This window comes from Pezoporus occidentalis, unplaced genomic scaffold (assembly GCF_034315485.1).
Source record: "Pezoporus occidentalis ecotype Australia unplaced genomic scaffold, CSIRO_AGI_Poc_V1 ctg40, whole genome shotgun sequence".
NCBI lineage: Eukaryota > Metazoa > Chordata > Aves > Psittaciformes > Psittacidae > Pezoporus > Pezoporus occidentalis.
This window is the reverse complement of record NW_026915725.1, coordinates 4615964-4628231: the sequence shown is the minus strand read 5'-3', so window position 1 is coordinate 4628231 and position 12268 is coordinate 4615964. Positions and strand designations below refer to the sequence as shown.

Genomic DNA, 12268 nt, shown 5'->3' with positions numbered 1-12268 from the left:
TCTTCATTCCATACTGATCTTTCCCCACATATTAACAAGTCACCACAACTTTATCAGATTTGCTACAATGAACGGTTTGGAGAAATGAACAAATTATGATAAAATGTGATACATTCGATTGGTACTTATTCTTCACAGGTACGAACAAGCTTTTCTGACTTCTGTAATTGGATTAAATCCAGCAAAGTATTTCTGGATTGGTTTCTCAGACACAGAGGAGCAGGGGACGTTCAAGTGGGCTAATGGGGATGTGGTCACCTTCACACACTGGAATGCAGGAATGCCTGGTACGTGGCCACCAACATTCCACTTTGGGGGTCCAATGAAAGCTAAATAGCAGTTTAGAAACTCTTCTGGCATAAAGTGGCAGAAACACCAGTGCAACTTTCCGCTTGTGCCAAAGGGATTAAATCGGGGGTCGTGGTAACTCCTTCCAGTAGACCACCTGGGACTGCATGTCTCTACTGAGATCATTTGTTCTTTGTTGTTTGATAGTGTTGATAAGTGATTCATAGTATAATGTAAATATATAATGTATTTATAATGTAAAAATGATAACATTTCTTTTTATGATGTAATTGAAATGCATGTGAGTAACTGTGAGCAACTGGCATCCAAACACAGTGGAGACAGGTTACTCTTAAGTAAGTAACATATGCTTTGAAAAGACACAGGCATTTATCAATAAGATCTGAAAATTTTGTTTCATGAAGGAAGGGAGCCAGGCTGTGTGGCCATGATGACAGGAACTTCAGCTGGATTATGGGATGTTTTGAACTGTGAAGAAAACAACATGTTTCTCTGCAAGCAGCTGGTAGAGGGAGTGACACCCCCTCCTCCTCCAACGACACCCCCTCTCCCATCATGCCCAGAAGGATGGCAGTCCGTTCCTCAGAGCAGCTCCTGCTTCAAAGTAGGTGTTTAATTTCTGAATGCAAATGTTTGTCATTTCAAATGAGAATATATTTCATGTATGCATAGAAGGGGGATTTTACCCTGCCTACCTGATAGGTAGTCTGTGGTAACATGTCTCCAGTATCATCACCAAGTAGTGTGGCTGGGAAGTGCTATGAAGTGCTGTATATAGGTTGAACTGAAGTTTGGAGTCTGAGATGAAAGGAAAAGCAAAGTTGCCATAATCAAATTTGCTAGATGACCGCAAGCTTATGGTTGCACAATTAAATAGTAAGTGATAAAACTAGAGACCAGAAGACCAGAAGAAATATAGAAGCCTAGAATTCTGTTTCTAAATTTCAGTGATATCCAGCACCGTATTTAGTGGTTCACTTTCTATAGATTTTTCAGGAAGGAAGGGAGAAAATGCAAACATGGTTTGGTGCAAGAGATTTTTGCAGAGCCATTGGAGGAGATCTGGCCTGTATCCACAGTGAAGAAGAACAAAACCTAATAGCTGGCTTGTGAGTATCTGCATAGTCCATTGTTTAAATATAGTGAAAAAAAATTATCACCTTTCTGAAAGGCAGAAATGATCACTTTCTGCTCTGCAAGATTAAGATTGTGTATATCTTTGCGAAGTGGCAGAATGAAATGGGTAGAAAGAGGTAACCAAAAGGATTTCTTGGTAGGCCTCTTGGAAGGTGGTGTTACACATTGAAGTAGCCTGAACATAACACAAAAATGCAAGAAGGATCATCAAAACTGGTTTCAACTGCATTTAGTTCAAAGAGAGAGTTCAAACTGATCTTTTTAGCTTATTTATATTTGATCAGTAGATGAAATGCTCGAGTAAAGGAAGAGTTTGTGCTGTTTAGCTTCCTTAATTAAGGAGGAAAACTGGGAGACTGAACCTGACCTATTGATGTGCTTATACAAATGTTTGCATCAAGCCTATGTGTACAGACAGGTCTGAATTTGGATGTTTAAGCTACTTGGTGGAGCCAAGACCTTAAAATATATTTATGTTTAATATTTCTGGACTCATGACACCTGTGATCTTTCCCATGAAGCTCTGTGTTTCACTGCAATACAGTGCCAGGGCATTTTTTGTCACATAAATGATTACTTTATATGAATGTCTCAAATAATACTTCAAGCATCAAAACATGTCAAACATGAGAATAATGTAATGATATACCCCCTCCTTCTCTGTTTCGCACTTTGTCTGATTGTCTATATTCGTAATTATTCAGAAAGAGGGAATATCTTCACTTATCTTACTGGATGGGTTTAAGTGCTTTGGACTCCGACAGTGGATTTACATGGAGTGATGGCTCACCAGTGAGTAAATAATTTATTTTTCCAGCTTTTTGTCTAATTTCCACTGGATGTCTTGGCAAACAGCTCTCTCAACCTCTCCTGTTTTTATCTTTTGATAGTTCATAGTTTTAGATAACAGTATGACATTTAGAATAATGAAATAACACCAAAGGTGATGGAGTATTTCTCTTGATCTAAGCAAATCTGGTTGTACTAATCTCTACATTCCCATTTGTCATTTCCTGTTAAAAATAAGTTTGTATGTCTACACAAGCTAGGCTTTGTTTCCCTCACTGTCTTAAGTAGGTGAGGTCTGCAGGGCCCAAGTCCCTATGACAGCGCTGATGAATTATCTTAGTTTGAAACATCTGAGCAGAATAAGCAACCCAGGGATCAGAGGGCGCTACTTCGATGCTTCTTTCTAAAGCTTGACAGAAGAACTTCATGTCTCCTGATAACAAAGAAGTCAACAGCTTCTTGGCTGACTAACAGGGCTTATAAATACACTGACAAATCATGCTACGCAAGGGTCATGTCCTTCTTGTTGCAAGGTCTGGCATCAAAGCACAAGAAAGACTCCGAGATCAAATGAAGTACATTCTTCTTTAACAGGATGATATATAAGACAATTGTTTCACTTTAACAGGAGACAGTAACAAGGCTGTGTTTCCACTATAGGTAAATTTTGAAAAATGGGCACACGGAGAACCAAACAATTATGATGGAAATGAAAAATGTGGTGTGTTTAATGGCTACACTTACATGAATTGGAATGATTTATTTTGTGAACATATGCAAGGCTATGTTTGTCAAATAAAAAAAGGTAAGATAACTTTCTTAAACAACTCTTGAAGGCATATAAGAATACCTTTTCCAGGTCAGATTGCACTATCTACCTGTATTAGAGCCAGCTGTGCTATCGAGCACAACGAAATACTTAATGCATTTTAATTTGAGTAAAAGCAGTTTGAAACAGTGACTTCATCCATGCGATACACATGTAAGTTTGGGATGTATATGCAGCAGGTTAAGGAAGTGAGATACAGAAGCCTAAATTTGGGCATAGTTTCTCTATCCTTAACTTGTGATCAGCACTAAAATGGTATTTTGCTGAATATAACACCTTTTTTTCTCAGCTATTCTGAGAAACTGTGTGACAAAAATAGGCATATTGAGTAAGATCAATTTTATTACTGGGAATTAAATTGCTAACACCTGTATAAATATAATTCATTGAGACATGTCTAAGATGCATACTCAGTTGTTGATTTAAATTGCAGGAGCACCACTGAAACCAGAGCCTGCTTCTACATTCAGTAAGTCTTGTAGTTCCAATAACAGAAATTAGTTAACATATAATGATGTTAATTTCTATGACAGACTACTTGGCGTTTTACCTTGCAGATGATGAATATGTTGTTGGTGAAGATGACTGGATAATATATAATCACAAGGAATACTACTTCAGCAAGGAACAAATGCCTATGGAAAAAGCCAGGGACTTTTGCAAGAAGAATGCTGGTGATCTTGCTGTCATTGAGGGTGAAAGTGAAAAGAATTTTCTTTGGAAATATGTAAGAAACATGTTTTATTTAGGAAAATGCACCGTTCTGTCCTGCACTGAGGCACCTTTTTCACTGACTTGTGAAATACCAAAATATGTTCCCCATCATAAAAGAAATCAGTGCCACCTTTCATGGGCTTAGGAGCTTTACCATAATCATTATTTTGCTAAATTGCTACATGTAGACAAATCCTCAGCTTCTTTTCAAGGACACTCTCAGGGTGCAGCCTTCAAAAACCTTGCCCTATTTCTTTTTCATTTCATTCTGCTTTTAAAAAAACCCTTAAATACTGGAATTTTGAGGAAAATTCTGCATTTTGCAGTTCAGGCACAGAATTCCACATCTGCATACTATGCAACTGTACAACTGAAACCAAAGCATTTTTTTGAGAGCTTGCTTATTTTGTTTGAAATTTGCTTTCTTACAGCTCATTAAAGTTCTTTTTTGTTTGTTTGTTTTGTTTGTTTTTTGGTTTAGGCTTTCTATAAAGACTGGGGAAATAGTTTTTATATTGGCTTAAGTGTGAGCCTTGACAAGACATTCGGGTAAGTAAAAAACAATTAAGTTTGCCAGACTCATGATGTGAATCTTTGGCATGGATGTCTCTAAGAGACTGTTGAAGCTCAATGACAGCCGCAACCTGTCTACAGACATGTTTTGGCATAAAGTTTTAAAATATGATCTTGGTCCTCAGGGAAGCACTTCTCACATAATACTTTCATTATCCATTTTCTCCTCTTTTGGTTCTATACTCTGCTTTTGTATTGGAAGGCTGAGATGTTCACTCACAGTCAGTGCAGGGGCACCCCCTTTTCTTTGTTAGATGGAAGATACAGAACATTCAAATATCAAAGAAAAAGAACCCTCAAAACCTGCAGGAAGAGTCATCATGGTGGTTTTTAGAGATGAAATTTCAATACTGGAGAACATTTGTCTGGAAGGTAATTTCCAAATGGTTGTACTGTCAGAGCCAAGGGCAGGACAGCTTCAAGCTACATGGAGTCATTATTCTTCTACAGATGTCTTGGGAAACAAAGTATCCTGGGAACGTTGTAAATATCCTCTGGAGCCTTAGATGAGTTACAGACACATATCTCCTGTGGCACTCTTCTTCCCTTCCCAGTCCCTGTCTCTTTTTATAGAGACTACTCTTGGGATTTGAAGCTTGGTCTTATGAGTCTCAGCATCTTCATTTCATTCTTTCCTGTGTTGCCTCTGGATGTCTTTCTTGGCCACAAGCCACAGAGACTGGACAGTCTCATCTCCTGGGGCTCCTGCTTTCTACATAACACCCATTGCTCAAAACCCATTGTTGTTTGTACAGTTCTCCGTTGCTTCCTCACCAGTTTCGTCCTCCTCCCTGCTGGATGGTGGTGCTGCTATTTGTCTTTATAATATTTCTCCTGGTTTATTATGTACTGTTTTTTCCTATTTAGCTTGGGAGGTTTGCAAGTGGAAGCAGCCAGGCATCCTGCTGAATTCCTCGTTTGTAGTTCACTTGCAAAAACACACATAAGGCTGCTTAGTCTCCAAAACTGGAAAACCACTAAATTGCCCTGGAGCTGATGATGTCTGGTGGCTCTTGGTCTTGGCAGATTACCCACCTGACTTTCCTCCTTCCAGCACACTGAGGCTTTTTCACTTTTTCTTGGCTACTTTTTGAGAATAAATTTGTGAATCACCAAACTAGGAAATGATTTTTGCACAACTGAAAACAATAGCTGCATAATATTAAAGATTTTCTTTGTTTAACAAAATGGTTCCAAGTGGTCCCTCATATGTTCAAAGCTCTCTCTTACCCTACAAGATCTTCCAGTATTGCTTTTTGAACCCAAGGCTCAGATTTCTGTTTCTGTGCTCCACAGAAAGCCAGGTCCAGTGCCACACTGCTGTGTTTCTTGCAGGCTATCAATGCTCAGAGACCAAGAAAGGCTAGGACCACCAGTTGAGATGGTTAGTTCAGACCTGGTCCAGGTCAACAGAATAGGCAGTTGATATAATGATTTTTTGACTAATTCAAAAGTGGAAGGTCTTGTGTTTCTTTTACCAGAGAACAACATGTTCATAAGCTAGGATAATAGGAAACTTAAAATACAAATCTCAACTATGTCCTTTACAAAGAAATGTTAACTAATTCAAATAAGAATTATAAATTCCCCTAAATTACTTCTTTCAGGTGGATGGATGGATCTCCAGTGAACTATGTTGCCTGGGCTCCAAATGAACCCAATTTTGCAAATAATGATGAAAACTGTGTGGTCATGTATACCCAGACAGGTGGGTGCTGTACCATTCAGTCTGCAGGTGTAGCACAGGCTTGGGAGGGCTGTGTGTGCATTTCTGTGTATTTAACCCATTGGATTATATCTGCAATTTCATTCTTAGCTTTGTCAGAAAATTTTAATGTGAACAAATCAGTTAAGCATCAGACCATCTGCAGATAGAATCAGTATTGTTTCTCCTCTAACCTCTGTCCATTTTATGACTATCTTTCAAGGACATCAGCTGTCTAACACCATTTGTGCAGTTCCTAATAATCTAGGACTTGAGCATGTCTTTGTTACTAAACAATGATATACACTATTTTAATTAAAGTGAATACAAACATCCGTTAATACAGAGAGTTGGAAGTAATTGTGCTTTCACTGGCCAAGCACTTAGTCTTCTTTGGAGCAGTTAATATCTTTTACTTTTTAGCATTTCTAGCCTCGAAATCTGTAGGTGAGGTAGTCTTCTTAGGCTCTATTAGAAGTCAATGGAAGGAAATGAACACTTCGGGGATCATATGCTATGCCCTGTTTGGGAGATCTTAAGATAGGATGAATTATGTCCTTAACTTCACTGAATTATGAAAATATCTCCATTAAACATAAGATGTGATTTGCTCTGCTGTAAATAATTACCTTGTAACTGTCTGCAGCTAATGAAATGAATGTCATTTTTTCATTCGTTCCTGATCCATAAAATAGGGATGATGATGTTAATGTTATACTCTTACATCACCCTGCTGTAGGGAGAAAATTACCAAGTTCCTGATCCATAAAATAGGGATGATGATGTTAATGTTATACTCTTACATCACCCTCCTGTAGGGAGAAAATTACCAAGAACACTATAAGACTGTGAGAATCTCAGGTAGTAAGGTAACAAAGATCAAGTACCTTATATAGATAGAGTGATTCTATAAGTCTTATAGATGTTTACAGAGGTGAGCTAAGCCTTTGAACTAAAACTCAGCTTTCATAATGATATGAGTTTGCAGTATTGAAATATTTCTGTTCTCAGACAAAATATTCATATGATATATCTTGCTGGAGACCTGAATATTTCTGAGGAACATATTTAAAGATTACTTATTGTTTCTGGGGGAGAGAAATACTAGGAAAGTACACTTCTTATGCCAGTCTCAGTTGCATTTTGTTTTTCTTTTATTCTAATCTGCTTTCAGGTACATGGAATGATCTCAACTGTGGCAGCGTTGAGTTATTCATCTGTGAAAGACTTAATTCTACTGTTCGTCCAACTGTTGCTCCCACTGCACCACCACCGAAGGGTGGGTGTCCAGAAGACTGGCTCCTCCTTGACAACAAGGTACAGTATGAAGTGTCAATATATTGTATTTTGAAAATAACAGAATGAAAACAATCTGATTGAGGATTTCACTGTATCAGTGAAAACCCTGTACCAGGGTTTTCAGTTATCACAAAATCTGATTGTATTTGAAGATTCTAAAAGTATGATTTCTGAAATAGAAATTATAGCCTCTATTGGGATCACAGAAGTTATTAAGGAGGTCATGAGACGTACCAGAAGAAAACTTCATGTCATATGTTTGCTGGTGTTTTGTGTTGCCAAGGATGGCTGAACAACTTGTGTGGAGCTGTTGTATATTCTCATATATTGCACTGAGCTTGTCTGCCTGTCACATGTTGCCTGGACACTTATTAGTCCCTTGCCTACTATGTATTGGCTCTTAATCGTCAAAGGCACCTTCCCTTGGCAAATTTATGAGTCTTTTTTTATATAATCAATCATCTGTTAAGGTTTTTAAATAAAGCTTCAACACATTTTATTATGTAAGATCACTCTTAGCCTTCCCAAAAGACAAAAGTTCAGGATAAGAGCCTGTATGTATTTAAAATCCATAGATTATAATCAATGAAGCTATAAAAGCTAATTGCCCCCAAATTGCCTGATTAACTTTTCAGTTGCATGCTTTAATTAGCACATTTTGGTTGCTTGACTCTGGCAAAGCTGTCTAATGACATCTTGGTTAAATCATATTACAAGAAATGGTAAATTTTTGGTTTTCTTTATAATGTCAGAATCGTTCTCTTTCTGTGATTGATTATCCTGTGAGAACAAAACTTGGCTTGTCAAACAGGGCAACAGAAGCTGAGATGTTCAGCATCAATAACATATCTTAAACTTGTTTGTTTTCCGACGTATTCTTAGGTATTCCTCCCACAAAGTCACACCTCAGAAGTGTTCTCAGAAGCTTTAACATAAGTTTTACTAAAACATTAGACTGATATATTCTAACTGTATGCTAAAATATTGGGTTTTATATTAGTTTTCTACTATAGAACTTCTCTTTATGAAAGACCTAAAGACAAGTCAGATATTACTGTTAAGTCAACTGACTTCTCTTTTTGTTTAATATGTCCAGCTTATCATTTTTGTTACAAACAGAGAAGCTTTCATCAGAAATTATAATGACAATTTATATATTTTATATATTATATATCATATATATATTATATATTATATTATATTATATTATATTATATTATATAATTTATATTATAATGATCATTTACAGATTTGGCACACTTCTCTTTTTCAGTGTTTCAAAGTGTTTGGCTTTAATGAAAATGATACATTGACGTGGCACGCTGCACGGAACAATTGTATTGATTTTGGAGGAAACCTGGCAACTATATCAAGAAAGGAAATGCAAGGTATAAAGTACCAATGTTTTGATACTGGATGACACATAAAGTAATTCCTGATAAACGGATTAAAACAGGTGTTATAGCTTCTAAAATATATACTGTTATTTATGCCATATTAATGTAAAGTTATGTTTAAAGAGAAATTACACCTTTGGAAAATTGCTTGCATAGGTTTTAGTGTCTTGACTAGTTTCAAAATCATAGCTTTGGGATAAATATAGGACATACAAAAGAACTCAAATATTATGATTTTATATTAGGGGCTTGTCATATAATAAAATGTCTTTTTCTTTTTAACAAAAAGTTTGCTTGTGAAAATAGCACAAAAAGGGAGTAATATCCCAACCAAATTGCTATGCACCTAGCTGCTGAGGCAAATGTTGTGGGTGTCAGTGGAGGACATCCTCAGGCAGCAGAAAGCTCTGATGCTGGAGTCCCCACTTCCCCCTGTTCCCCTTGCTCTGCTGGACCTCAGCCTCCTGCCCTTGCTGCTCAGCATGTTACAGGATTTTAATGAGGCCTTATGTTTGCTCTGGAAATGTAATACCTCAGGTCCTGAGGGCTGCACGTGGACCATCTCCTAGCTCACCCCATCAGTACCTGTGGTTTATAACTTTTTCTATAGCAAAGAAAGGACATTCTTCAAGTGGAAAGTCAGTCTAGGCAGGAGCTACGGGAAACAGCATCTGACCTTCCAAAAAGATAAGATCCCAGTACATACATATTTGGATATTAAGTAGTTTTATTTGTGTTATGCCTATTTAGAAATGAAGTTATCAAGCCTGGTTACAAAGAAGTTATCAAAGAACAAAAGGGGGTACACAGTCTGTAGACTCATTTTCTACATGCCAAGGTTTAGTGTACCCATGTTAATTTCTGTACTGCCATTAACACATTTTCCCTGCTTCCTCAGAGGATGAACAACATGGGAGAGTGCACACATAAATTCACATTTTCTTAAAAATTTGCCCAACTTTGAGTTTAGAAATACTTTTTCTGGCTTTAATATCAGATGACTATGTATTATTTTTATTTTTTATCATAAGATTGCCACCTTATTGAAAAAGAGAAAACAAAAACTCATCATCCTGGTTCCATGCACTCTAAAGTCTGCACTGTTGGGAAAGGTGCGTTCAGTTTCACTCCTTGTACAATTTTTCTGTTTTCCTTCAGCTTCCCTCATGTCCCTCTTAAAAAATGCTGCAACTGATGCTTGGATTGGACTGAATGACATAAATCAGGAGCACACATACTTGTGGACAGATGGAAGCCCGGTTTACTATACAAACTGGGCAAAAGGTTCCCGAAGTTATTATAGTAAGGTAAACATTAATATTTGTTTATCACTTAAACATTATAACTTTGGTAGATGAATAAAATGTCATGCATTTTCATGTAATGTACCTACAACTGTATTTTCCGTAAAGTTTCCTTTATGAAGATTTTTAGTAATCCTATTGCTTTTTAAAACCAGAGGACTCATGTCAGAGATCTACCTTCACACATTTTTTTCTAACTTAACTTCTGTGTTTTGTTATGATTCTGTATGAATCCAGCAGAGGTTTGGAAGCATTACGCAAAACTCAGACAAGTGAGAAATTTCTCTCACTTTACTATGACTGCTCAGGGATTCAAACAAGCCATAACATAGCAGTAACAATATAATTTTGAGATATGGTGAGTGTTATTTAGGCTTGATGAAAATACCCAGATGACTGTGAGTATGTACATTTCTTGGCGCTGAGCTTATTAAGATGAATTCATTGAACAAAATCCTCAAATGAAGGAGACTGGGTCTTCCTTCCTTAGTTTTATCTTCTCCCTTTAATCTTCATTCTGAAAGTTCTTTTCTTCATGCTGTGAAATTTTCAGCACTGCTATACATTTTTAATTGCAAAGCAAAACTGTTATTCAAAATTATAAAATGGCTAGTGTAGAATACTGCTCGATAGCGCTATTTCTGTACTCCTGTGCTAGCTTTACCAAGCTTCTCTCTTTTTCATGACAGAATTTCCCTGAGTTCAGCTAAAATGGGAAAAAGGTCTGTGAGGTCCAACCTCTGCTGCCATCCAGGCTAAATTATTATTGTCATACTACTGCTCCTGACCATTGCTTGTTCGAGTTCGTATAGATGACCTTCATACAATTCATCTGTGTGGGTCTGTGTGTGATTGCTGTGTCTGGATGGCCAGAAGGAGCTGAAGTGTTTCTTACCTATCTACATCTTTTTCTTGTGAATCTCATTTACCCTCTAGGAAGACTGTGTCTTTATGAAGAAGAACCCTATTGAACAGGCAGGAAAATGGAAAGATGAAGACTGTAAAGCAAGCAAAAGCTACATATGCCAAAAAAAATCAGGTGAGTTTTCTTTCACCACTTCCTAGTACAGCTGAATCATAAATGATTATGTCAAACTGGTATTAAAAATGTCTTTCCTGTATTCAACCCTATTTTAACTGAAATTAATCTGACACTGTTACAGGCACTGCAGGTTATTTTAACAAAATGAGCACGAATTTAATTTTTTTGGAGAAAAACACTTAATTTTTTCCTATTTTAAGGACTAGACCAATGAATTAATAAAATTAAAAAAACTATGGATCATCATGTATTTTATCATTTTTAGTGATCAGATCAGGGAGAGAGAGAACAGTACTTTGTCTTAACAGGGATAAATTCTTCAAAAACTGTTCCTTGTAAAAAATAAAACAAATGCTAATATACCATGGAAAAAGTGAAGGAATTATTCCCTTTAATGCCCTACATTGTTGCAGTATGCTTTGGGAAAGTCTGGAGCTTACAAGACATGTTCCTAGAGGTGATACAGTTAAGTATGTCAAAAGGTCATTCTCACAAGAACTAAGAAGTTTTGCCACAGAAGATGAAAACATGCGCTTTCATCACTGCAGTGATAGTTGGGACACATCTTAATTTGTTATTCCAGCCTTTCTTAATTACTTGACTATTCCAGTACACTAGATCTTCTCCCAGGTATATGTATAATCAAGATAAAGCATTTGACTTTCATTTTGTCTGTTTGCTTATCACAGATCCCAAACTGCAAAGCTCCCAACCTGTAGTTCCAATGTTTGGCTATAACAAATATGGTGATGACCGTTATGCAGTCATCAACTACAAAATGAGCTGGGAAGAAGCAGAGAAGAACTGCAGAGACCAGTCTTCAGAACTTGCCAGCATTTTGGATCCTTATGCTGAATCTTACCTGTGGTTACAAATATTAAAGCACGGGGAGCCTGTATGGATTGGTCTTAACAGCAACACGGTGAGTCCACCAAGTGCTTGTGACAATCATACTGCTACCCTAGATTATCATAGATCAGCCATATTTCTTGCTCAGAGGTTGACAGGATCCACTGCTCTTTGCTCCCGTGTGAGTGCTATTGGTCAGATCCATGAACATGTGGCAGACATCAAAACTTTGCTTGGCCATAATATAAGGGAGAGCTGCGCTGCCACAGCCCATGTTTCAAAGGCCACCGAGGACGTAGCTGCGGTAGACAGTGGCTTGAG

The 12268-nt window shown here is 37.2% G+C and overlaps 1 protein-coding gene across 2 annotated transcripts in view; it reads left to right on the top strand.

The window, feature by feature from the left end:
* Window positions 1-12268, top strand: part of LOC134171451 (macrophage mannose receptor 1-like) — a 30523-nt gene that overhangs the window by 10227 nt on the left and 8028 nt on the right. For both annotated transcript variants that reach the window (XM_062633674.1, XM_062633673.1), the window contains exons 11-24: window positions 139-287; window positions 714-913; window positions 1297-1418; window positions 2151-2238; window positions 2896-3040; window positions 3498-3533; window positions 3622-3791; window positions 4260-4327; window positions 5959-6059; window positions 7231-7373; window positions 8629-8743; window positions 9911-10059; window positions 10993-11095; window positions 11788-12020. In XM_062633674.1, coding sequence (XP_062489658.1) covers window positions 139-287; window positions 714-913; window positions 1297-1418; window positions 2151-2238; window positions 2896-3040; window positions 3498-3533; window positions 3622-3791; window positions 4260-4327; window positions 5959-6059; window positions 7231-7373; window positions 8629-8743; window positions 9911-10059; window positions 10993-11095; window positions 11788-12020 — 1822 coding nt within the window. The remainder of the gene's footprint in view (window positions 1-138; window positions 288-713; window positions 914-1296; window positions 1419-2150; window positions 2239-2895; window positions 3041-3497; window positions 3534-3621; window positions 3792-4259; window positions 4328-5958; window positions 6060-7230; window positions 7374-8628; window positions 8744-9910; window positions 10060-10992; window positions 11096-11787; window positions 12021-12268) is intronic.